The 27,195-nt window shown below is 41.0% G+C and overlaps 1 protein-coding gene across 4 annotated transcripts in view; it reads left to right on the top strand.

Annotated features, from left to right (window-relative positions):
* LOC112248486 (inositol polyphosphate-5-phosphatase A) overlaps nucleotides 1-26,458 on the top strand; it is a 30,451-nt gene extending 3,993 nt beyond the window's left edge. Inside the window, exons 2-16 of one of the 4 annotated variants that reach the window (XM_024417552.2) lie at nucleotides 8,603-8,644; nucleotides 8,994-9,094; nucleotides 9,410-9,497; nucleotides 16,943-17,006; nucleotides 17,630-17,733; nucleotides 17,983-18,035; nucleotides 20,461-20,580; nucleotides 20,783-20,867; nucleotides 20,997-21,092; nucleotides 21,190-21,264; nucleotides 22,324-22,397; nucleotides 22,490-22,601; nucleotides 22,715-22,783; nucleotides 23,012-23,069; nucleotides 23,840-26,458. In XM_024417552.2, coding sequence (XP_024273320.1) covers nucleotides 8,603-8,644; nucleotides 8,994-9,094; nucleotides 9,410-9,497; nucleotides 16,943-17,006; nucleotides 17,630-17,733; nucleotides 17,983-18,035; nucleotides 20,461-20,580; nucleotides 20,783-20,867; nucleotides 20,997-21,092; nucleotides 21,190-21,264; nucleotides 22,324-22,397; nucleotides 22,490-22,601; nucleotides 22,715-22,783; nucleotides 23,012-23,053 — 1,125 coding nt within the window. In that variant the 3' untranslated portion in view covers nucleotides 23,054-23,069; nucleotides 23,840-26,458. Of the gene's footprint in view, nucleotides 1-8,602; nucleotides 8,645-8,993; nucleotides 9,095-9,409; nucleotides 9,498-16,942; nucleotides 17,007-17,629; nucleotides 17,734-17,982; nucleotides 18,036-20,460; nucleotides 20,581-20,782; nucleotides 20,868-20,996; nucleotides 21,093-21,189; nucleotides 21,265-22,323; nucleotides 22,398-22,489; nucleotides 22,602-22,714; nucleotides 22,784-23,011 lie in introns of all 4 variants that reach the window. The other 3 variants (XM_024417551.2, XM_042320583.1, XM_024417553.2) reach the window with 3 other exon arrangements.
* The last annotated feature ends 737 nt before the right edge of the window (nucleotides 26,459-27,195 follow it).

Genomic DNA, 27,195 nt, shown 5'->3' with positions numbered 1-27,195 from the left:
AACTTTTTCCCAACAGATATTATCAATAAATCCATTCCAATAAGGCATGACATAAGGTATAGATACAACATCCTGCTGAAACAAGGATCGTATCGCTCTGTTGTTGAATGGACCAAAAGAGAAACAAATCTTTCCTACTGATGAGTCAACAGGGTCTACAGAAGGTAGGCTCTGAGGGTCAGCTCTTGACATGTTCCTGAATAACATAGCAACACCTGAGGGAATGGCATCTAAAACAATTGCAAAATCTTTAGGTGTTACAGGGACCTTGTAAAGTGATAAGAATTCTTTATAACTGAGTAAAAGACCCTCTGCATTTACCAGTTGGCTCACCAATAGGATATTATTTCGGAACCAATATTCTAAAAACAGAGAGGTATTTTTATACAATATATCCCGATTATTCCATATATCATATCTGTGTGGAGAAAAATTGTGTTTATAAATTAAGGACCATGACAAGAAAACCTGCCAATGAAAAGCAGAAAGTTTCACTGGAACTTTGTCAATATTATAATTGCAAAACAACATGAAGTTAAGGCCACCAAAAGTAGAGAAGACATGATGAGGAATAAAATTCCAGATAGAAGTGGGTCTTCTTAGGAATTGTTTTATGCAATTGATCTTAAAATTATTATTTAAAGTATAGTAAGCCTCTAATTTAGTAAGCCTCTAGACTTCTGATCCTTTGTAACAGTTATGCCTAAATATGTAAGTTCTTCTTTTACTGGGATACCATAATATGAAGGTGTCACACAATCTTTGACAGCTATGAGTTCACATTTCTTAATGTTAAGATATAGACCAGACGCTTTGGAAAAGGATTGTATCACATTGATCGATATGGGAATTTGGTTAGCGTCTTTCAGAAAAAGTGTAGTATCGTCAGCCTAGATCTAATAAAGGCTCCTTCTGCTTTTAATTTATATATATTATCCAGTTTATTTTGTAACTCAATTAGTTCCATCTTCTCCTCCCCCAAGAGGTCAGCTGGGGACCTCTGAGAAAGGGAAGTTATCTTAATGATCACCTTTTCCTCCTCAGCTCTTCAGGTCTCAGCAAGATTACTACCATATTTTCTAAGATATTTGGACACCTCAAATTTAAAGAGCTCCCAGTTCTTGCAATAAGATTTTTCTTCACAAGCCTTTTCCCAAAAGTGTGAGAGCAGATCTTTAACCTCAAATGTAACTATATCATTATTTAATAATGAGCTATTTAGCTTCCAGTAGGATGCTCTACCAAGGTTCGTATCAGGGGTAAATATTTTGATATCAATGTAATATGGTCTGTGAGGGGAGTAGTACAAATATTTGTAGTAACACACTCACTATCAATACATTTGGATATAAGCCAAAAATCTATTCTGGATTGTCTGGAGCCTGTTTTGTTACTCCAAGTGAATGATCTGTCGGCCGGAAACCTCTCTCTCTCCATATATCAGTAAGATCAAACTTTTCCATAAAAAGTATTAAACCCAAATTCTGATTGGTTGGCCTACCTGGGGGCCATCTATCAGTTGAATTATCTATTGTAATGTTAAAGTCCCCTCCTATCAATAATAATGAATTGGGAAATTTAGATGACCAATGAAGTATATGTTTCTCTATAGATTCAAGCAACTCATCATTCTCATGTTTGGTGTTGTACCCGTAGAAGTTTACAGTAATGAGTGTAATGTCATTGTAACTGATCACAAGACAAATAAAGTGACCAAAGGGGTCACATTCCGAGTGTAGAATATTACCACCAAAGGTATTTTTCATTGAAGTGACACCAGCAGAGCGTTCAGATCCATGGGAAAGCCAAATATCGTTGCCCCACTGTGACCTCCAGAAGTTGGCATCAGCCAAAATTGAGTGAGACTTGAAAAAAGCAAAAATCTGTTCGAAATTGTTTAGCAAATAAAAATAAGGCTTTACGCTTCACACTGTTTCGTTACCCCCTAGCATTAAGAGATAATATAGACAAAGACAAAACAGCAAAGATTATATAAAAGTATAAACTGTAGTAGGATGAGTCAAAGACGTAGGAGCAGTGAACGTAAACGATAAGGAACCGAGATCTGCACCAATTAAGTCAATTTAAAGTGAAAATAGCTTATTCCATAACCTTTGAAATTCAACTCAACTGGAAATTATGTTCAAGACCAAACCAAGGGTTCTTGTAGTAAGAGAGACTAAAAACCCTCTTTAGTGTAATCAGGAACTATTCTGAGAAATAAAACAACAAATAATAATTTAAATAAAAGGGTACCTACTATTTTAAGTACATATGAAAACTCATCATAAAATAATTGAATAACAAAATGTTTTACATATAAACGTTCCTAAGACCTTTTTTGGAAATAGGTATTAATAACTAAATAGAACAATAACCGTGTAAAGTCAGAGCAGACCTGTATGCCATTTAAAACAGTATCTTGGTTACTGTATACATAAAACATAAATTCAGCAGAAGCCACAGCAGGCATTTTGGAATGCATTTGTCATCCCTGGATTGAGATACGTTTTCCGAGCTACATCTGGCGCCTGCTCCATGGTGTGTTAATCTACACAGGAATGCTTGTTGGATCTGCTGGCTACCTAAAGCAATTACCTCATAGCCCTAGACAACATTGTGCATTTACTTATTTCATTTCATTCCGAGGAAGTCCTTGTCTGGCTGTGAGGCTGAAACCTTTTGCACAAAATACAAGTCAGCTTGTTTTCTTTGAACTAATTGTCATTTTTCCATGAAATCTGCTCAAATATTTGAAGAGGCAAAGTATTGTGAGTTGAGATCATGGAGACGGTTGCCTTGATATAGTCATGTGTGTATGTGGTAATAACAGGACGAAATCAATAACATATGAGTAGACCTACTTTAAGTGGTTGTGATGTGATGAGAAATGCAAACACCAGTGCATTAGTTTTGTATTGTGGTGTCTGGGAAATCGGGGCTTAGCTGTCATTGTGACTGAGGGGGAGGAGGGTTACACTAATGGAAATTTGGCTCAGGACTATGTTTCCGGTTTCCCTATCTGGCCCAGTTGAAAACATGTCAGATCCCATTGTGGGTTCAAGAGATCTGTAAACAGATGATTATCTTCCCAGGGGTTTCTTCATGCTTTTCTTATATGGCCGCCTAATACGTTTAAACGAACCCTTCCAAACATGGAGAAAAGGTTATGCCTCACATTTCATGGCCTTTAGTCTCACCAGAGACTAGTAATCTTGTAGGCATATTTACACAAGAAAGATGGAAATCCAGGTTTTTTTATTAAAAGGCTATACTTCTAGATAAAATCAAATCAAATTTTATTGGTCAGATGTTATTGTGGGTGTAGCGAAATGCTTGTGCTTCTAGTTATGACGGTGCAGCAATATCTAACAAGTTATGTCTAACAACTTCACAACATATGCCCAATACACACACATCTAAGTAAGGAATTGAATTAAGAATATATAAATATATAGACCAGCAATGTCAGTGACATAGACCAATATACAGTAGAATAGTATAGAATACAGTATATACAGTTTAAGTCTGAAGTTTACATACACTTAGGTTGGAGTCATTAAAACTAGTTTTTCAATCACTCCACAAATTTCTTGTTAACAAACTATAGTTTTGGCAAGTCGGTTAGGACATCTACTTTGTGCATGACACAAGTCATTTTTCCAACAATTGTTTTCAGACAGATTATTTCACTTATAATTCACTGTATCACAATTCCAGTGGGTCAGAAGTTTACATACACTAAGTTGACTGTGCCTTTTAAACAGCTTGGGAAATTTCAGAAAATTGTCATGGCTTTAGAAGCTTCTGATAGGCTAATTGATATAATTTGAGTCAATTGGAGGTGTACCTGTGGATGTATTTCAAGGCCTGCCTTCAAACTCAGTGCCTCTTTGCTTGACATCATGGGAAAATCAAAAGAAATCAGCCAAGATCTCAGAAAACAAATCGTAGACCTCCACAAGTCTGGTTCATCCTTGGGAGCAATTTCCAAATGCCATGTTCATCTGTACAAACAATAGTACAAAAGGATAAACACCATGAGACCACGCAGCCGCCATACCGCTCAGGAAGGAGACGTGGTGTGTCTCCTAGAGATGAACGTGCTTTGGTGCGAAAAGCGCAAATCAATCCCAGAACAACAGCAAAGGACATTGTGAAGATGCTGGAGGAAACGGGTACAAACGTATCTATATCCACAGTAAAACGAGTCCAATATCGACATAACCTGAAAGGCCGCTCAGCAAGGAAGAAGCCACTGCTCCAAAACCGCCATAAAAAAGCCAGACTACGGTTTGCAACTGCACATGGGGGACAAAGATCGTACTTTTTGGAGAAATGTCCTCTGGTCTGATGAAACAAAAATAGAACTGTTTGGCCATAATGACCATCGTTATGTTTGGAGGAAAAAGGGGGAGTCTTGCAAGCCGAAGAACACCATCCCAACTGTGAAGCACGGGGGTGGCAGCATTATGTTATGGGGTGGCAGCATCATGTTATGGGGGTGCTTTGCTGCAGGAGGGTGGTGCACTTCACAAAATAGATGGCATCATGAGGCAGGAAAATTATGTGGATATATTGAAGCAACATCTCAAGACGTCAGCCAGGAAATTAAAGCTTGGTCGCAAATGGGTCTTCCAAATGGACAATGACCCAAAGCATTCAGCCAAAGTTGTGGCAAAATGGCTTGAGGCAGCCTACAAACCTGACTCAGTTACACCAGCTCTGTCAGGAGGAAGGGGCCAAGATTCACCCAACTTATTGTGGGAAGCTTTTGGAAGGCTACCACAACGTTTGACCCAAGTTAATCCATTTAAAGGCAATGCTACCACATGCTAATTGAGTGTAAGTAAACTTCTGACCCACTAGGAATGTGATGAAAGAAATTAAATCTGAAATATATCATTCTCTCTGCTATTATTCTGACATTTGACATTCTTAAAATAAAGTGGGGATCCTAACTGACCTAAGACAGGGAATTTCTACTAGGATTAAATATCAGGAACTGTAAAAACATGTATTTGGCTAAGGTGTATGTAAACTTCAGACTTCAATTGTACATATGTGATGAGTAATGCAAGATATGTAAACATTATTGAAGTGACTGGTGTTCCATTTATTAAAGTGGCCAATGATTTCAAGTCCGTGCATATAGGCTGCAGCCTCTCTGTGCTAGTGATGGCTATTTAACAGTCTAATGGCCTTGAGATAGAAGCTGTTTTTCAGTCTCTCTGTCCCAGCTTTGATGCACCTGAACTGACCTCTCCTTCTGGATGATAGCGGGGTGAACAGGCAGTGGCTCGAGTGGTTGTTGTCCCTGATGATCTTTTTGGCCTTCCTGTGACATCGGGTGGTTTAGGAGTCCTGGAAGGCAGGTAGTTTGCGTTGTGCAGACCGCACCACCTTCTTGTGGGCGGTGAAGTTGCGTACCAGGCAGTGGTACAGCCCAACAGAATGCTCTCAATTGTGTATCTGTAAAAGTTAGTGAGGGTTTTAGATGACAATCCAAATTTCTTCAGCTTTCTTCACCACACTGTCTGTGTTGGTGGACCATTTCAGTTTGTCAGTGATGTGTACGCCAAGGAACTTAAAACTTTCCACCTACTCCACTGCTGTCTTGTGGACGGGGGTGCTCCCTCTGCTGTTTCCTGAAGTCCACAATCATCTCCTTTGTTTTGTTGACGTTGAGTGAGCGGTTATTTTTCTGGCACCACACTCCCAGAGCCCTCACCTCCTTCCTGTAAGCTGTCTCATCATTGTTGGTAATCAAGCCTACTACTGTTGTGTCGTCTGCAAACTTGATGATTGAGTTGGAGGTGTCCTTGGCCACGCAGTCATGGGTGAACGGGGAGTACAGGAGGGGTCTGAGTACGCACCCTTGTGGGGCCCAAGTGTTGAGGATCAGCGAACTGAAGGTGTTGTTTCCTAACTTTACCACCTGGGGGATGGCCCGTCAGGAAGTCCAGAACCCAATTGCACAGGGCAGGGTTCAGACCCAGGGCCTCCAGCTTAATGATGAGCTTGGAGGGTACTATGGTGTTGAATGCTGAGGTCACAAAAAGGTCACCAGGCCATTAAATTAAAGGAACTTTACTTGTCAAGGAGAGAACAGTGCAAATCACCTCTAGGTTTAGAAATGTTAGGCCTACTTTTCTTTAGAGGTTATGATGGAACAGAGAGTGATGGTGCTACAGGACATGTACAGTGCATTCGGAAAGTACTCAGACCCCTTGACTTGTTCCACATTTTGTTACATTACAACCTTATTCTAAAATTGATGAAATTCAAGGTTTACTCATCAATCTACACACAATACCCCATAATGACAAAGTGAAAATAGTTTTTTTGAAATTTTATCAAATGTATTAAAAAATAAAAAGCAGATACCTTATTTACATAACTATTCAGACACTTTGCTTTGAGACTCGAAATTGAGCTCAGGTGGATCCTGTTTCTGTTGTTCATCCTTGAGATGTTTCTACAACTTGATTGGAGTCCATCTTTGGTAAATTCAATTGATTGGACATGATTTGGAAAGTCACACACCTGTCTATATAAGGTCCCACAATTGACAGTGCAAAGCCATGAGGACGAAGGAATTGTGAGTAGAGCTCCGAGACAGGATTGTGTGGAGGCACTAAGCAATCAGGGGAGAAGGGCCTGGGTCAGGGAGGTGATTCTCTGGTCTGATGAAACCAAGATTGAACTCTTTGGCTTGAATGCCAAGTCACATCTGGAGGAATCCTGGGATCATCCCTACGGTGATGAATGGTGGTGGCAGCATCATGCTGTGGGGATGTTTTTTAGTGGCAGGGACTGGGAGACCAGTCAGTCGAGGGAAAGATTAATGGAGAAAACTACAGAGATCCTTGATGAAACCCTGCTCCAGAGCGCTCAGGACCTCAGACTGGGGTGAAGGTTCACCTTCCTACAGGACAATGACCCTAAGCACACAGTCAAGACAACGCTGGAGTGGCTTCGGGACACGTCTCTGGTGTTTCAACAAAGTACTGAGAAAAGGGTCTGAATACTTATGTAAATGTAATATTTAAGTTTTTTATTTTGAAGAAATCAAATGTTTTTGCTCTGTCATTGTGGGGTATTGTGTGTAATTTGATGAGGGAATAAGGCTGTAACATAACAAATTGTGGAAAAGTCAAGGGTTCTGAATACTTTCTGAATGCACTGTATGAAATGTTTCAGTCTCAGTTCCAGACTTCTGCTATTAAACATGCCCGCATTACCCCTGGCAACAAACATCACCTGTGGTGCAGTATAAAGTTAAGGTCAAAATTGTTCCAGGCTTTGGTTTTTCCTTTTATTTTTTGAGGTTGGACTTTGGCACATACTGATTGTTGTCACCTCTTTAGTACACATGTGTTATACCTGTGCCATGTCGTTAGTGGGAAGGTGATTCACCTGTGCTGGACCAGGTGCTATTTAAGAGTGGCTGGCCGGTGCTCCGGTTGTCTTGAGAGATGTGGAGGGTCAACAAACACTTTCTCTTACTTGGAAAGGACTTCAGATGGACTTACAAGGGTGCCTTAGGCTGGAGTTACCCAAAGCAACTTTCACGCAACTTTGTCTGCTTGCACCCTAAGAAACGGAAAGGAATGGACACAAGGCACTGTAATGAAATATTTCAGACAAGCCCTTCAATAAAAACCTTTGCAAATAAAATGGCATCTCAGCATCTGTTTTAGGCCTAATCATGCTTTTTTATGGATAAGATTAATTGGGAAAAGACGGTACAGGACACATGCAGTTGGGTTTCCTCAGTCAGACACCTGTATCATGGATGAGCTGCTCTCCCGTCAGGCCATGGTGCCTGGGCAGCTGGGCATGGTGGGCAGCAGCAGTCATTTGGCCATGCAAATGCACTATGCAAAGTCACTGCTGTGCTGCTACAGCTCTGGCAGATTGGCCTGCATCCGGCTGGCCCTGGAGAATACAGCACAGTCTGTATTCTGGCCGGGCACTGAGGGAAACACAAACACACACTGTACTCTGGATACTTAGTAGCTCACAGAGGTTCCCTGGAAATATTTAGTTGAAGAACAGACATTAAACAAAATGGAAGGATACATGTTAATTCAATCTCACATTGTTACAGTGTATATATCAACAGGCAGGCTTGCTAATGTTACAGTTTAGAGTCTGATTCTTTATGCCACTTATGTAATAAACATATTACAACCGTTCCAGAGGGACATTTGTTTTTTAATTGCATAGGTTAAGCGTTTAACATATAATTGTACCTGTTGGTGTGTGGGTGTTTATCTGTGTAAATCTTACTGTATGTCCCAACAAAATATTTGACAAGACTGTCATGTTGTGCTTATCCGCCTGCCTACCTCATGCATGTTTTATATCTTCCACTGTCAAGTGCTAATATATAATTAAACATGGCCTTTGGTCAGTGTATAGGAAAGGTGCCTGGCAGGGATGATTGGTAAACCTGGGTTGACAAGATAGCACCCTAGGATCTCATTTAAACCATTCTGTTTATGCCCTTTGTTTTCAATATCTCAACTGTTCGGTTATTATTTTTGGTAGAAACCACGTGTGAACTGAATTATTATTATTTTTCTTCAACCCACAGGTGGGTGAGATTGAGAGTGACTGGCTTCGAGAATTATTTGGGGTGAGTTTGGGATCCCTCTCAGGTGTCCACTATGGATTCTCACATTTTTACTGTTGACATGCAAACACCTTAAGCCATCCTCTCATGTTGAGACTGAACCATGAACCCTCCTGGATGGCGGACTTATAAATCGATTAGATACTGTCTCCATTCCCAAAGAGGTGAAGAAGACACATTCCACTATTTAGCCAACACATTACGCATAGTCAAATTCCAAAGTTGTATGTCATCTTAAGAAATAACATTTACTTGACATAAGAATTCAGTAGGATGCCCCACATTTGACCACCATTATGGCACATGGTTGTGGTAGTTTAATGGTTTGCCTGATGTCTATGTCTTGTCACAGACTGTCCAGAGTCACAAACCACGCTTCATCGCCCTGCACTTCCAGGAGGTTGGAGGCAAGGACTACATGGTCAATATGGGCCATGCGGAGAACTTCTTCTGGTAAGACAGCACTGTGCCAAACTCTCAATGGGACACTTTCAAAAGTATCCACAAATGCTGCCCAGACTCCTTACAGTTTTATGACCAACAGATACAGTATAACTTCATGATTCATCTGGCAGGTAATGTGGTAGAAGGGTTTTTAGCTGTGGTCATGAAATCTGTGTCAAAGACTATAATGTTATCATAACCTCAGGACATCAACTGTCATTATCTATATAAGAGAGGGTCCAAATACAAGTGTACAGTGTTAGAGACAGTTACTTCAGTGTTTCAGATTTTGAGTTGTTCAGTTTATCCTCTTCTGGGCTTTAGGAACATTGAGTCCAGTGAGGAGATGAGGGACTTTGACAGGGTCTGCATCTATGTGGACAACCACTTTAAGAACGTGGACAGCTTCACGGTGAGTACTACAGGACTGCACTGATCAACTGACAGAAGTTGAATTGAAAGACTCTGTAACCACCATGTCTGGTTACACAAGCTCAGTCAATAACATCGATATAGTGGAGCTTGATGTACAGGAGGCTTAGGTAAAGCAATAACATGTTGTGAAAGCCCTTACCAGGGTTACCATTGGTGTCTTTGCCTTTAGAATACCTAGTGTATCGCCTAAAGCAGGGATTCACAAACGTTTTTGGATAGGCGACCCCTTTTATGATAGCAAATTCATCAGGGACACCCTCATAATATCAGAACACAACTCCTACTTTAGAGTGTGATTAAAAATATAATTTCTTGCTGTTTTACTATGATTTCCGCAGTGCATGGTTGAACTAATCAAGTTTCGGCCTTAGGAAATATTAAAGCTCCCGCACTTGGCACCAGAGAGAACATTTATAAGTGCATTAATATTTTGAGATCTGTCCATGGACCCTGCAGTACCTCCGCAGACCCCACTTTTTTTTAGACAGCAATATATCTCTGTGACCACAAGGTGGGGCCCTGCTCCACACTAGAGCTCTAATGAGGGCCAGGGCTTCTCATCAATGCTATGTTGGGTATTTTTAGACTGAGAAACAGTGATTCTTTGGTAAATATAGCATAATAGAACATTACAAATACATGGTACTGTACATACACATGATACATTTACATGTTCTGCTTTCCAATGCAAAACGCTATATTCAGGAGGACATCCATTCTGTACAAGTTATGGTCTAATGCTTTTTGGTTTTATTGAAATAATGACATTTAAGTATACCCAATACAATGTGTTTAACATGACCATAGGGTGAGGCTTTAAATGATTGTTTCATCACAAAGACAGGGTAGCAAACAATTTGGCCTGAAAAAGTGCAGGTATCCATGTTGTGACATGCTTTTCTCAATAGTACAGTACAAAGGAGGACCAAACTCCTACAAGGTAAACATGAACAACATGAATGAAGTGCATGGTGGACCCTAACCCACTGGACAGCTCAGATTTATCATTGACTTAGGAGATCATAGTATATTTGACCGTTGGAACTAGGGTGATATTAGTTTGACCTCAGTGTGAATGTCACAGGGCAAGACTTTAGGTTACGTGCTGAGTTTGTTTCACCTGTGAAAGGACACTTGTATCCTCCCATGTAGTTAATTACAACATGACAATGTATCTCAGAGAGTATAATGTACAGTACACTCTGAAAGTTATAAAGTGTGAGTACGGACAGAGGTGATGTGTTTAAAGGCTGGTTTATACACTTGCTCTTGGCTCTCCACTAGTCTTATATCCTCATCTATCCTCTGGCCCCCCAACTCTCTCTTTATGTGACTACAATATATACGGCTGTGTGTCTGTTCAGCGCTAAACTATCATTATAGAGTTGTCAGGAGGCTGTCTGGGTCCTGGACAGTGTCTCAATCTCCACACCTGTCCAGACCAGCTCCATCTTCAGCCTCCCCTCTGTACCTGGAATAAAGACTGTTTCCGGTGTTGCTTGTTCTGAGCCACCTTAGTTCTAAATGAGCCATGTCATATCGAGCCTGGTTCATAAATGGGCTGGTCAACACAACACACAGGTCTAGTTGTTGCTTAAATCCAATCTTGGGAGGGTCCATCCCCATCATGTGCAGAGTTTCACAGGATTAAACCCACCCAAGCTAGACCCCAACACTGGAGCCATGACAGTGGGGTCAATGGATCTGTCTACACTCGGAGGTGTGTGAAGTGGAGGGGAAAGTCAATGTCCAGGTGTGGGGAGACAGGCCAAAGTCAATAAATGTAACTCTAGATTAAAACTATTGATCCCAGTCCATTTGTAAACGATAAATAAGGGCTGAGGGGAGTGGCGGACATCTGGGACTATGTTTCCCCTGTGCTTGGTTGTCTGTGCCCCCCCCACCTGCCCTAAGACGGCTGTAGCCCCCAATGCCACATTCTCATTTCGCCTGTGCCACCAGCATTGATTTTCAATTTGTTTCCCCTCGGCTGTGGATCAGCAGCTCCCTGGTCAGAGGGAGGGTCTATGTTCAGAGGGGCTGTGAGGAGGGGGGCAGTCATGCATGCATTGCCTGTATAAATGGTGTTTTGATAAAAAATCACTTGTAAGTCAATCGTTTTTATTAAACTGTGCACAAACCTGATTGATGAAGATGGGTCCTTGGCAGAGTATGTGGAGGAGAACCTTTCTGTGTGTGTTTAAATTTTTAAAAAGGCACAGCAGACTTCTACAGTCATAAAATTGTTTTACAGTTTTAAGAATATCCTCCCAAAAGGTAATTGCTATTGATAACATCACTATATAGACATTAGACAATGTTTATTAGTTGGTAAACACACAAACCTGCCTACCATGTTTTCTTTCAAACTAATGCATTCGATTTGATTTAATAACTGCTGTAACTCATGTTAGTGATTCAGCTGAAGTCAGCCGATGTTAGATTTAACTTGCAAAACCGTCACTTTAGTCCGAACCTCCTCTAACCCCCGTCCCCTCCTTCTCCAACTTGGACAGGTCTGTCCCTAATCGCTGGTCACCCTGACTGGTCGTAATAGGGACAGCTCCGTCCCATTAAATGAGGATCGCTCTGGCAGTGAAGATGAATGGTATCTTCAGGGAGCGATCTCTCATGCCGGAGGGGAATAGAGCGGCCCGTCACACCAAGGGTTGCACGTTTTGGGGAATATTTAGAGGTGGAAACTTTCTGTGGGAATATATGGGAAATATATGCAAATTAATATTAATACGATTTAAATATAGATGTTTTTTGCATTGGATATATTTACCATATTATATGGAGACAGAAACATAAACCTTTTACCTTATCATAAGTAGACATAATTGCAAATGATTGAATCCTTCCAATATAAATAAAACAAAACAATTTAGTTACGAATTGGACTTTAATTAAATGGGTTGACTATTCACACGGGATGATTTCCCTGAACAAAACAAAAAGGGAATATTGAATGATCTCCAATGATCCATCGCATCTCCCAAAAATGTTTTCAAAATACATCTGTAAAATGATAGTCTAGAAACTAAAGCTTTGGTTGTCTTCCTCTCAGGCTTCCATGTCTTCTCCCTGGACTTCCTCAATGTCCACCTCTTGAACATCAGACTCTGAGGCCTCATCTTCACTGTCACTTTCCAACCTTGTTGAGGATGGCTCGTTGTCAGGCTCAAAAAGCCTCAAATTTGCACAGAGGGCCACCAATTTTTCAAGCCTTGCATTGGTCAGCCTGTTGCTTGCTTTGTTGTGTGTGTGTTCCCAAACAAGGACCAGTTGAGCTCTGAGGCGGCTGATGTTAGTTGGATTTGGAGGATGATGGAGGAATCAGGGAAAAGAGCCTCAGAACCACAAAGTCCCTTCCACCAGGTGGCTGATGAGATATGTTGGCACGACTGCCATATTGTATCTCAATCCCAAAGCCCTTGCTTGGAAGTGTACTTCGCCAGACTGCCAAGAACCTTGCCCTCATCCAGGCCAAGGAGGCGAGACACGGTAGTGATGACACCATAGGCCATGTTGATCTCTGCACCAGACAGGATGCTCTTGCCAGCATACTTGGGGTCCAACATGTACGCTGCAGCATTTATGGGCTTCAGGCAGAAGTCTTCATGCTTTTTGATGTTTCAGAACTGCAGTTCTCTGCTTGGAGTAACAGTGAAGTGGGCAGGGCAGTATGGATTTCTTTTCTTACATCTGCAAGAGGAGTCTGAACATCAGACAGGATGGCATTGTCTCCCTCAATCCGTGCAATGGCTACTGCTATAGGTTTCAGGGTGCTTGCCACCCTCTCCCAAAATACATCATCCAGGAGGATCCTCTTTTTTATTTTACCTTTATTTAACCAGGCAAGTCAGTTAAGAACGAATTCTTATTTTCAATGACTGCCTAGGAACAGTGGGTTAACTGCCTGTTCAGGGGCAGAACGACAGATTTGTACCTTGTCAGCTCGGGGGTTTGAACTTGCAACCTTCCGGTTACTAGTCCAACGCTCTAACCACTAGACTATCCTGCCGCCCTCTTGATGAGGCTGTCCATATCGGGAGACTGGCCACTTCTTGGAGATACTCCTTCCCCTCCAGGAGACTGTCAAACATGATGACAACACCACCCCAACGGGTGTTGCTGGGCAGCTTCAATGTGGTGCTCTTATTCTTCTCACATTGCTTGGTGAGGTAGATTGCTGCTATAACTTAATGACCCTTTGCATACCTAACAATTTCCTTGGCTCTCTTGTAGAGTGTGTCCATTGTTTTCAGTGCTATGATGTCCTTGAGGAGCAGATTCAATGCATGAGCAGCACAGCCAATGGGTGTGATGTGAGGGTAGGACTCCTCCACTTTAGACCAAGCAGCCTTCATGTTCGCTGCATTGTCTGTCACCAGTGCAAATACTTTCTGTGGTTCAAGGTCATTCATGACTGCCTTCAGCTCATCTGCAATGTAGAGACCGGTGTGTCTGTTGTCCCTTGTGTCTGTGCTCTTGTAGAATACTGGTTGAGGGGTGCAGATGATTTAGTTAATTATTCCTTGCCCACGAACATTCGACCACCAATCAGAGATGATTGCCATACAGTCTGCTTTCTCTATGGTTTGCTTGACCTTCACTTGAACTTTGTTGAACTCTGCATCCAGCAAATAAGTATAAGTATGTCTGGTTGGAAGGGGTGTATGCTGGGCATTCAGAAAGAACATTCAGAAATCTCTTCCAATACACATTTCCTGTGAGCATCAGAGGTGAACCAGTTGCATACACAGCTCGAGCAAGACATTCATCAGCATTTTGTCACACCCTGACCATAGTTTGCTTTGTATGTTTCTATGTTTTGTTTGGTCAGGGTGTGATCTGAGTGGGCATTCTATGTTGTGTGTCTAGTTTGTCTGTTTCTGTGTTTGGCCTGATATGGTTCTCAATCAGAGGAAGGTGTTAGTCATTGTCTCTGATTGGGAACCATATTTAGGTAGCCTGTTTGGTGTTGGGTTTTGTGGGTGATTGTTCCTGTCTCTGTGTTTGCACCAGATAGGGCTGTTTAGGTTTTCTCACGTTTATTGTTTTGTTAGTCTATTCATGTATAGTTTTCTTTATTAAAGAACCATGAATAGAAACCACGCTGCATTTTGGTCCGCCTCTCCTTCAACTCAAGAAAACCGTTACACATTTATCTGACTATGTTCCTCCATTGAGCCAAAAAACAGGAGGATCATGAGCTGTTGCTATCGATAAGGTGTCTGATTCATAATTTTCACCTCGAATACAAGTAAAGGGACTTTTGTCAGAGGTTGCTTGTTGTGAACACTGAGGGAACTTTATGCACTTGGCTAGATAATTCTGCATCTTTGTTGCATTCTTCACATATGATTTGGCACAGTATTTGCAAATGTACACAGCTTTTCCTTCTACATTAGCTGCAGTGAAATGTTTCCACACATCAGATAGTGCCCGTGGCATTTTCCTGTAAAGATTAGGGGAAAACATTGTAAAAAAAAAAAACTAACTCCAAATACAATTCCATGTGCAGATATATAGTTAAGCAGCTAGATTAAACAACTCCTTTGTAATGTAAGTGTTTTAAAATGAAACATGGCAACAGTTGAACTAACACTCCTCAGTTAGCAGGCTCAATCAAGCTAAAATACACATGGTAGCAAAAACTAACTAGCTAAACTTAACTAATTGTTAACAAGTTAGAAATGATTTAAACACACTTTGCTGTAGGCTACTATTTACTAGTTGACCAAATATATTCACCCCACCCAATATTGTAATCAAAACTTAACAGAAAGCATGTAGTCCTTGGCTCACAGTGTAGTAGTGTGCAAGATCTTGAGAATCATCTGCACATGTGATGATTCAATTCCATTGAATTGGGGATAGTTTAACCAAAATATGCCAAAATATGCCACAAGACCTAGAATTGCCTTATGTGTATCCCACAAAAAAACATTTACTGTTATAAGCTAACTTTTTTTGTTAAATTTAAGCAAACTTCCCCAAATTCCAAGGCTTAACTTCCCATGGAAAATTTCCTGAAAAATTCCTGAAATTTACCGGAAAGTTTCCGACACTTAGCAACCCTAATCACGCCCGAGACCCTCTGGGTGCCGCCAAATTTTTCTTCGGCCCGCAGCCGGCACTGCAGCCCTACTGTTTAATACATTTTCAATTGTTTTAATTTTCTGTCTTTATTGAACTCAAGGCATGATTATTCAGAGCAGGCAGTTAGTACATTAAAAATGGTCACATCGGGATGATTGGGTGCTAAAGTGTGTGTGTGTGTGTGGTGGGTGCACGTTTGATTGTGTACTGTATACATGTTATTGCAGTAAAGCTATGTGTTTCTGTGGACGAGTGAGTTGAGCATAATATAATTGCTTGAAAGAGGGAAGGTTTGAAATACTGGGTGGGTGTGTGGCTGTGTGTGAAAGGAGATTAGAACTACTGAAGATGATAATGATGTAAATATTATGGAATCAGATCATGTTGCATGATACTCCTTGATGAATCAGAAATTAAGTTGTTTCTTTAAGTCATTATGACCGAAGGTTTCCAGTAAAGCCTAAATGTGCTATATCGGACCAGCATGCCCAATAATGTCGCGTGAGCATGTTGCAGTTAGTCAAGCTGTTTCGCAAGAATTGATGACGTTGATATTTTAAACCGAAACAAACTTTGAGGGAAGTCTGTGCAAGGTACAGTTGAAGTTGGAAGTTTACATACACTTAGGTTGGAGTCATTAAAACTTGTTTTTCAACCACCACAAATTTCTTGTTAACAAACTATAGTTTTGGTAAGTCATTAGGACATTACTTTGTGCATGACACAAGTAATTTTTCCAACAATTGTTTACAGACAGATTATTTCACTTATATTTCACTATATCACAATTCCAGTGGGTCAGAAGTTTACATACACCAAGTTGACTGTGCCTTTAAACAGCTTGGAAAATTCCAGAAAATGATGTCATGTCTTTAGAAGCTTCTGATAGGCTAACTGACATCATTTGAGTCAATTGGAGGTGTACCTGTGGATGTATTTCAAGGCCTACCTTCAAACTCAGTGCATCTTTGCTTGACATCATGGGAAAATCAAAAGAAATCAGCCAAGACCTCAGAAAAAAATGTGTAGACCTCCACAAGTCTGGTTCATCCTTGGGAGCAATTTCCAAATACCATGTTCATCTGTACAAACAATAGTACAAAAGGATAAACACAATGAGACCATGCAGCCGCCATACCGCTCAGGAAGGAGACACGTTGTGTCTAGAGATGACTTCAACTGTATTTCTGGAAGAATGCAATATTGGAGCATGAGAGAACTTGATAATGTCTCTATACTTTATCATCACTGCAGCAAACTGACATTCTCAGCAATTGTTTAAAGGAGCTTGTATTGTATTCCTTGTCCTTACAGGCCCTGGGAAGCATGTACTTCATCCACAAGTCATTGAAAAACATCTACCAATATGATTTTAATGGTAAGAACATTACAATCATATCTATATCAAGTCACTATTGACTTTGAATAACAAAAGATGAATGACATTTTGTTATCACTTTATGATGGATCACTTCCATTCAGGCCCTGCACGTGCCGATAATTTCAGAACATCTGTATCAGTCCTGGTGTGCAAACGTGGCCCTTTGTAATGTATCATTATTATAATATAGAGTTTGGCACAAAACAGTTTAGGAGGTAAGAGCAATTTGGTATGTCAGTCTGGAGATTCCCATCTGTGTATTTTGATAACAAGTCGGAACATCTTTTAAACACTGCAGTGTGATGGCCACCTCTTCTGGCTAAACATATCAGGGAATCTGAATTGAAAATGGGATGTGTTATTTTCTTGTTGCATAGTCCAGTCACGTTAGGCATGACAAATATCTTAAGAAAAGGCTTATGGAAAAGTCATAAAAATCCCAGGCCTGCCATGTTCTGTGTCGCCAGTCAGATTGGTGCACAGCGACCAAACAATGCCTAATGGCCTTATTATAGATCCTCTGGTCACGTATGCTGCTGTGATCAGCTTAACATCACTTTATTGATTGGTGTTTGCATGTTTTCTCACTCTTACCCTTCCTACCTCTCTCCCCCTCACAGTTAAAGATTTTAAAGCAGTGTCTGGACAAAACAAGTATGTGGGATCCCTGGATGGGGTAACCACAATGGAGAAAGAAAAATTCCCGAAGAATTTCTGGCCTGATGTGAGTGTGTGTGTAGGGTGGGGTGGGGTGGGTGTTCAGGGTGACCCAGGAGGTGTTGGAACAAATATGTGAGTGAGGGCTAAAGGGGGAGTCTATCTGACAGGGATATGAGACAAATTGTATGGAATAATCAATAATTACCAGCATGGCCCTCCAATTAGTTAGCAAAATGGTGGTACAGTATTTGGTGAACATTTAACATGCAAAACATTCATCTGTATACATTTTTGTTTTTGATGTGTTTTGCAGTTCAAATGGTCTAGGAAGGGCTTCATGAGGACCCGGTGGATCATTCACAACCAGTACGTACTCTAGTCTAGTGGTTCCCAAACGGTGGGTCGGGTTGACATTTTTTTGTGCGTAGAATTTATATATATTACATTTTTTACATAATGTTCAGAATGGAAAAACACTTTCCGTGTGAACTTAAATGACTTAAACCAAATAGAAAGTATGTAGAAAAGATAAAGGACCTATATACAGTGCATTCACAAAATATTCAGACCCCTTGACTTTTTCCACATTTTGTTACATTACAGCATTATTCTGAAATGGATTAAATAAAATCATCCTCATCAGTCTACACACAATACCCAATAATGACAAAGAGAAAACAGGTTTTTAGACATTTTAGCTAATTTATTACAAATAAAAAACTGAAAAAACAAATGTACATAAGTATTCAGACCCTTTGCTATGAGACTTGAAATTGAGCTCAGGTGCATCCTGTTTACATTGATCATCCTTGAGATGTTTCTACAACTTGATTGGAGTCCACCTGTGGTAAATTGAATTGATTGGACATGATTTGTCCCACATTTTACAATGCATGTCAGAGAAAAAACTAAGCAAAGAGGTCGATGGAATTGTCAATAGAGACAGGATTGTGTCGAGCCACAGATCTGGGGAAGGGTACCAAAAAATGTCTGCAGCTTTGAAGGTCCCCAAGAACACAGTGGCCTCCATCATTCTTAAATGGGAGAAGTATAGAATCACCAAGACTCTTCCTATAGTTAGCTTTCTGGACAAATGGAGCAATCGGGGGAGAAGGGCCTTGGTCAGGGATTTCCTCTCTGGAGATGGGAGAACCTTACAGAAGGACAATGATCTCTGCAGCACTCTACCAATTAGGCGTTTGTGGTAGAGTGGCCAGACCGAAGCCACTCCTCAGTAAAAGGCATATGACAGTGTGCTTGGAGTTTGCCAAAGGGCACCTAAAGGCTCTCAGACCATGAGAAACAAGATTCTCTAGTCTGATGAATGCCAAGTGTCACGTCCAGAGGAAACCTGTGAAGCATGGTGCCTTTTTCAGCAGCAGGAACTGGGAGACTAGTCAGGATTGAGGGAAAGATGAACGGAGTAAAGTACAGAGAGATCCTTAATGAAAACCTTCTCCAGAGCACTCAAGACCTCAGACTGGGGTGAAGGTTCACCTTCCAACAAGACAACGACCCTAAGTACACAGCCAAGACAACACAGGAGTGGCTTCGGGACAGGGTTCTGAATGTCCTTATGTGGCCCATCCAGAGCCTGGTCTTGAACCTGATCAAACATCTCTGGAGAGACCTGAAAATAGCTATGCAGCAACGCTCCCCATCCAACCTGACAGAACTTGAGAGGATCTGCAACAAAGAATTTGAGAAATTCCCCAAATACGGGTGTGCCAAGCTTGTAGCGTCATACCCAAGAAGACTCGAGGCTGCAATTGTTGCCAAATGTTCTTCAACGAAGTACTGAGTAAAGGGTCTGAATACTTATTTAAATGTGATATTTCCATTTTTTTAATGGGGTATTGTGTGTAAATGATGAGGGGAACCAACTATTTCATCAATTTTAAAATAAGGCTGTAACGTAACAAAATATGGAAAAAGTCCAGGGGTTTGAATACTTTCCGAATGCAGTGTATTTAAAAATAATAGCCTATAATCTTTGAGAATTTACATCAACAAAATAAAAGCTAGACAATCAGGCCCCCATTGATTTTGTTTTAATGCTTAAGCATAAGAACACAGCATTAGCCATGGCAAAATGTGTAGAATCTCAGGAAAGTAGTTGTAAAACTGCACAATTTTCTCCTCAAACAAGATGATATTCTTTTATTTTTTTGTCTGTGTATGTTTTTTCACCGCTCAACCCTCACAGTGGGTCACGACTCAAAAGACACCTCAATTGATGGGTCACGAAGCGAAAAGTTTGGAAACCCCTGCTCTAGTCTACTGACCTACTGCTCTACTCTTCTCGATTCTACGTACTCTACTGTCTACTGTCACAGCTCATTAATAGACAAAGAGCGGGCTGTCATCCCGTTACTCAATGAATGCAGTGGTTAAAGCTGAAGCTCAGCAAACACCCTCTGTTTCCTCTGCACAATAGTTACTGCTTGCTCTCCTGTGTCACTACCACCAGTTCTTAGACAAAAGCAGTCTATGGGCAGAGTGCTACAAGGTCACCCTGTGAGTCAACATAGCCCGCCTGTTGGATGCACATTCATTGTTTTCAGGTGGCAGCAGCAGAAAAGGAGTGAATGCTCAGCACAGAAGACTAATGTGTTTGTTTGTGGACTAGCATTACCTCAAGTGCCCTCACTAATAACTAAACTCTTCATCACTGAACAGCACACACACAGACACGTTTCTAAATCGAATAGGAGGACAAATATCTTCCCAATGCTCCCTTTTTTCATAGATATGTCTGCCAATTCTCATTTTGTGTGTGTGCTCTCTGCAGGGGTCTGGACCTAGTCAACGTACACCTTTTCCATGATGCCTCCAACCTCATTGCCTGTAATGCCAGTCCCTCCATCTACTCAGCCAACCGCCAGAAGGCCCTCAGATATGTCATCAATAGGTTAGCCTGCCCATTCTCAGCTTTGAAGAACAACTCAAGTGCACCTACTTGAGAGATATACTGTAAGCCCACTTGGGAATCTAGATAAAGAAAATAGTTGGTTTGCAAGTGTATGTAGATCTGTGTTTACAATCATTTTAAAATAGAGGACTCAATTTATAGGCTAAAACATTTGACTCATACCCGTGTCATTTCCTTCCAGGATATCAGAGAGCAGCTACACTCCACTCCCCTTCTTCCTGTTTGGGGATTTCAACTTCCGCCTGGACACCCTTAGCCTGGTCCAGGTATTATATGACATACTTCCTCAAGAATTTAAGTAGAATCAGAAAATCAGGAAACCTTACTAATGGTCAGCTGACTGTTGACTTAAAAAAAAAAAACCTAACTGTGTGTGGTGTGTTTGTGTGTTCTAGAACTTGTCCACTTCAGCAGAGGTGCAGACAGTGAAGAAGGACAGCAGTAACGAGGTGGAGAAAATAATCTGTGAGGAAAAGGACAATGACCACAAGGTGAGCCTCCCCATCCATCCACGTCTTCCATCCTACTGCCTCCTTGTTGTTATTCAGATTCAGACGTTTACTGTATCCCCAATTCCTTCATCTCAAGATTCTTCTCCATATTGAGACCAAGTTGTTTGCCTACCTGCACCAGGCAGTGTTCAGAGAGGACAACGGCAGAGCGGTGAGAGCACTGTTTCTACTGTACACATCAACTCATTTACACCCCACCCATATTAATATCATGATCTACTGCTCACTGCCTTGACAACAATCATAACTAAGCGAAGGAGCCAGGGACTGAACACCTCCGTCTGCAATTGGATGCTGGACTTCCTGACGGGACGCCCCCAGGTAGTGAGGGTAGGCAACAACGCAGCCGCCATACTGACCCTCAACACAGGGGCCCCTCAGTGGTGTGTGCTTAGTCACCTCCTGTAATCCCCGTTCACCCTCGACTGTGTGGCCGTGCACAACACCAACACCATCAAGTTTACAGACAACATGACAGTAGTAGGCCTGACCACCAACGACAATGAGACAGCCTATTTGGAGGAGGTCAGAGACCTTGTCAAAGACTCCAGCCACCCAAGTTATAGACGGTTCTCTCTGCTACCGCATGGCAAGTGGATACACCTTCTGGAACCAACAGGACCCTGAACAGCTTCTACCCCCAAGCCATAAGACTGCTAAATATTTAGTTAAATAGTTAACCAAATAGCTTCCCGGACTATCTGCATTGACCATTTTTTGCACTAACTTTTTTTGACTCATCGCATAGCTGCTACTACTGTTTACTGTCTGCCACTTTATTCCTATTTGCTGTATATGCACATATCTACCTCAATTACCTCGTACCCCTGCACATCAACTCGGTACTGGTACCGCGTGTATCATTGTGTATCTATTATTATGTGTTTTATTACGTGTTCTGTTATTTCTCTATTTTCTTTCTCTCTGCATTGTTGGGAAGGGCCCGTAAGTAAGCATCTCACTGTTAGTCTACACCTGTTTACGACGCATGTGACGTGGTGTAACATTTGATTTGATTACTGCCTTGGCTACCAGTTCCTAAACAGAAAACAACCACAGAAGATGCTTCATTAAATTCATTAATTCAATTACATCCTACCACAGAGGTAGTTATGAAATTGAATTTTCACATTATGCATATGTTTATGGTTTGCAGATTACTACATGTTTTGGGTCCTCCAGTAATTGTTAATCGTTCTATATCACTCAGATTTTGAAGTATGACAAGGAGATTGCAGCCTTTCAAGATGTCATTGCCGAGGAAGAAATCCTGTTTCCACCCAGGTAAGCCTCATCCCTGACAGCCCTGTTACTATTACTGTCACTATTACTACTGCCTGAAGATGCCATGTTGTCGGTCGGTCTGTCTCTGTCAGTTACCCCTACAGTGAAGACTACACTAAACCCACCCAGTACATGAACACTCGCTGCCCCTCCTGGTGCGACCGTATCCTCATGTCTCACACTGCCCAAGATATCATCCACAGGGTGAGTAAGCTGGCAACGCTCATCCACACTTACTGACTAGTTGATTCATTTATTTATTTACCATGGAGGCACTTTCTGTAGGCCTATTAAAAGAAAATTGTGTTTCATTTCAGAGGGATGAGGGAGAGAGCAGTGTGGTTTACAACATACTGGGCCCTAATGTCTGCATGGGCGACCACAAAGTAACCTTTTATTTATACATACATACATACATACATACATACATACATACATACATACATACATACATACATACATACATACATACATACATACATACATACATACATACATACATACATACATACATACATACATACATACAAATGTAACATGTCTGCTCTTGAAAATGGCCCTTGATAAACAGGACTTAACTGATGAACCATTGTGTATTCTTCCTTTTTCCCCAGCCTGTTTTCTTGTCCTTTGCACTGAAGACAAATGGCCATTGACAAGGGTCCCTCTGTGGTAAGAGTATATGTGCTAGTGAGTGTGTAGTGTATGTTCTGTAGGTTTACAGGATTATATCCAGGGGGTCTCTGAAATAGCGATCACAGGCCGTAATCTTGTCCAGCTCCCGGGCCTTATTCTCCAGAGAGCCATAGACCAGGCTGGCCCAGTGGAGTGCTGTTGGGATATGAACTAAAATGAAGTGCCTCTGTGGACAAACTGCATCCTTTGTCCATAATGTAGCTGGGCCATCTATGTCTATAGAATCCTCTCCACTGTCGCTGTGTGTGGCTACACGAAGCCCAATGTGGGCCCTCTTTTCATTCATTACCAGACAGATTGCCGCCCAGAGAGACATTCATTGTGCAGGGCAGTGTATTGGCATTTTTACGGCTATGATTTTGTTTTGCTGCCATTTCTATGACTTTTTCATATGATGGTTTTCTCCTTAAAGAGGATTCCTCTTCAGAAGGTTCTAACAGTGATAAAAGCCATGGTTCAGAAGGACTTACAGCTGTCAATTAGCTTTTAAATGAGGGGACAGCATACCAAAGCATATAATATGTGATTCTCTGGTCTGCCATGGCTATCCTGGTCCCATGTATGAATCCAGCAGGATTTCACCCAATTTGGACTTGTATCTTCTTTTGTTTTTTAGGAACTCCTTTAGCAATCCTATATCATTAATTTACACATTGAAACAATTTATAGATGATTTCTAGATGTTACTGTATGTTTTCCTTGTGGATGGTAAATAGAGTTAACTTTTCTCCCATTATCTAAGCCAGTGTCTATCCAACATTGGTCATCACCATCACACACTCCCACTCCGCTATCTGTACCAGAGGATAAACAGAGCAGCTCCTACCCAGTCACGGCACCCATCCTCTCACCGAAGTGCATGCAATTCAGTCAGTTTTCACCCAACCAAGTCTCTCATTCTATTCTCCTCTCACTCCAAGTTATTGATTGCCATGACTTGGGCGACATCATCACAGATTTGATCATCAGCATTATGGATTTTTTTGACAGACAATTTGCTCTGTCCTGTGCTTGGCCATACGTCTCGCCATCCATACCCCAAAATGTACACCGGGGCAGGGTATTTTCTGGGAGTCCTCTCTTCAGTGATGGATTGTTGGAATAGGATTGCTGGATGGAATAGGACCAACGTAAAGACAATCGACTATGTGACCATGGGACTGCTGATGTTTAGGCCATGGTCTTGTCAGGGAGGGACCAGCTCTCACCCAATGGGAGGAAGGCGACATGTGAGGACACACACATATACACACTCTGGCACTCTGCCAAGTAAATACCCTGACTTTAGCTGGTCAAACGGTTTTAAAGTGTCAAGGGATTACAATTAAGTATTGACCTTCATTCCTTCTGACATTCCTGAATGGAATATGCATGCTTTTAATTTGTATGTTAGTAGTCTTTTATTTTACTTATTTATTTTCTGACTGTTTTAACTGTTTACCATCAACACAAGCATGCTAAAAGCAAACACTCACAAACACATTAAACAAAAGCTGCTACAGTATTTCAATGCACCGTCAGCATGTTTGTCGGAACAGAGCAGTAGTGTAATACACATTTCTCTGTGCATTATTATGTTGTGCAGTCTTTTGTTGGAAACATACATTTTACCAGTACGTACATACTATCCCAGCTCATCCTTGGAACAGTGAACTCCAACAAAACGCTCCATTTGCCTCCTAATGCCACGCTGAGGTCATTTTTCCTAACCTACTATCTCAATGGTGTTATAAACTCAGCTTAAATCAATAAAATGATGTAAAAGACCAGTGGGACAGATTCAGGCTGGGAGCCCATAAGGTCAGTATGAAATGCGCCTTCCTTTCCCATCAGACCTCTGCCTTGGATTCCCTCAGCCTCTAAAGTGTAGCATCTACATGCTGCTGATTACTGATGATCACAGCTCTGCCTGCCTGCTACCACACTCTGCTGGGTATACTCTCTGGTGGCTTGTACGTTGACATATTATGGGGTGGGCCTATGTAATGTACAACCATATGGTTCAACTGTAAGGTTAGTCTACTCTATCGGACATCAGAGCAGACATGGGTGGCTAAATGTTGTCAGCTTCTGAGAATATTCAATTAAATGGAAATGTTCCACATTCAGACAATATCAGCACAAAAAGACACCAAGTTTGCTAGATCAGTCACTGATAGGAGTTGATTTTGCTGCTCCCTTATAAGGACATCACAATTTATGTAGTCTATTTTCATTAATGATGCGTATTGCTGGTGGTACAGTAGGTAGCTACTTTCTTGTTACCATGAAGTGCTTTATTCCACAAACTATGACTGGGTCCTTTAAAGTAGCTCCTAAGAGATTCATAAATATGTTTTCATTTGTTTTTAGAGAATTGAAGAGTGTGCTAATAGAGATTTCTCTTGTTCAGGGGAGCTGACACAATGTTATTCTGTTTTTAATAATGCATCCATTGATTTACAAGGCAGCATCTTCTGGACTGTTTCAGTTACTGTGATCAGTTTGACTGTTTTACCAAACAATAACTTGTTTACCATCCCACTCTTTAATTTGAATGTGGATGTGTCTGGAATGGATGTTAGATACTACCTTCACACATACGCACATCCATGCACACATTCACGCAGGCGAAGTTTGAACAATTTGAAGCTTGACACCTACGTATTATTTTGGTTAGTTATTTTATTGAGTATATCTCTTTTTCTATGTTTTATGTTTATTTGTGCTGTAGCAACCTCTTCAGATCTTTGTTCATTGTCCATGTTCTGTTTTGTATGAAATGGATGGCTAGTTTGCATCATTTTGCTTTGATGAGGACTATTTCAAAGACTTTTAAAATATAATCATGGATTTCTTATTGATTAATAGTTGTATCAAATATTCAGAATGCACTTAAACGTTCAATGCCTATTAATGAAGTTATTCAAATGTTGTACTCTTTTTTTAAGGTAGAAAATGCATAATTTGTCCTCAATCTTCCTCTGTAGTATGTGTTGATTGACTGACACTCAATCTGCTGTGAAGTAATTATAGACTGATATGACAAGGATTCATTAGTTCAAATGTATAGATAGATTATCCTTGTAATCTGGACCCTGTCAAATGTCCTTAATTAGTTTACAATCAATAATGTATGGGTCTGCGTGGAAAGTGCAAGGCCCACTCAATAATATACTTATTCTAGTTGATTCATGGTATTGTCAACATATTGTAATGCCCTCCAGAGATTGCTCTTGGTTTAGAGTTCAACATGAGGCCAGTAGTATTGTTAGATGGAGTGGACTAATGCCGTTTGTCGAATTTTCTGGTTGAACACAAAAAAAAACACTACATTCGTGTAATGCTTCCTGTTTTGTAAATAAATGTTGACCACTGCAATTACATTACCGTATTATTCTCCCTTAATGAGATTCTACTCACTGGACCCACACTGGTTGAATCAACTCTGTTTCTACGTCGTTTCAATGAAATTCTGCTAAACCAACGTGTAATATATGTTGATTTGACTTCTGCGCCCAGTGGGTACCTTGTAAAACCAATGTCATTGTTATTGCTGCTAGCTTGATTCTTCCCAGCTGGCATTCTACTTGCACCTCTCGAAGGGTCATTCATGTAAGTGTTTTTCTTTGGGTAGGTAACTATGATCGCTATTTGTCTTTCTAGTTCTGCTACACCAGTAATGGCATGCCCCGCATGACACAAACATTTCCATGTGATTTCAGATTAAGTTCTTAAGGAACTGCTTCACTCCAATGTTTACAGCCAGAACTGGATGCACCTGAAATGTAACATACAATACCATAGTCGACACATAACACAAGTTCACCTTTTAATGTAGAAAACAAATTGGTCTGCATATTTATAGGACTTTGTGTGAAATATATGGGATATCAAAGCGTCCTCTCAAGGTGGAATGGGCTGGCTACTTTGGACCGTCAAAACTGGCCAAGTTTTTCGATTGATACCCTTTAAGGCTCCAGAAAGAAGAAGTCAACTGAAATTGTGAGTTGCATTAAAGAATACAAATGTTGATCCAATACCATTGTCTTAGATTTATCTTCAATGCAAAGGCAAAAGCATCAGCAGAAACAGTACAGTCTGCAGTGAGCAACTGGAATCT

The sequence above is a fragment of the Oncorhynchus tshawytscha genome, linkage group LG04 (genome assembly GCF_018296145.1).
Source record: "Oncorhynchus tshawytscha isolate Ot180627B linkage group LG04, Otsh_v2.0, whole genome shotgun sequence".
NCBI classification, from domain to species: domain Eukaryota; kingdom Metazoa; phylum Chordata; class Actinopteri; order Salmoniformes; family Salmonidae; genus Oncorhynchus; species Oncorhynchus tshawytscha.
The sequence above is the reverse complement of the archived record's forward strand: the minus strand, read 5'-3'. Positions and strand labels throughout refer to the sequence as shown.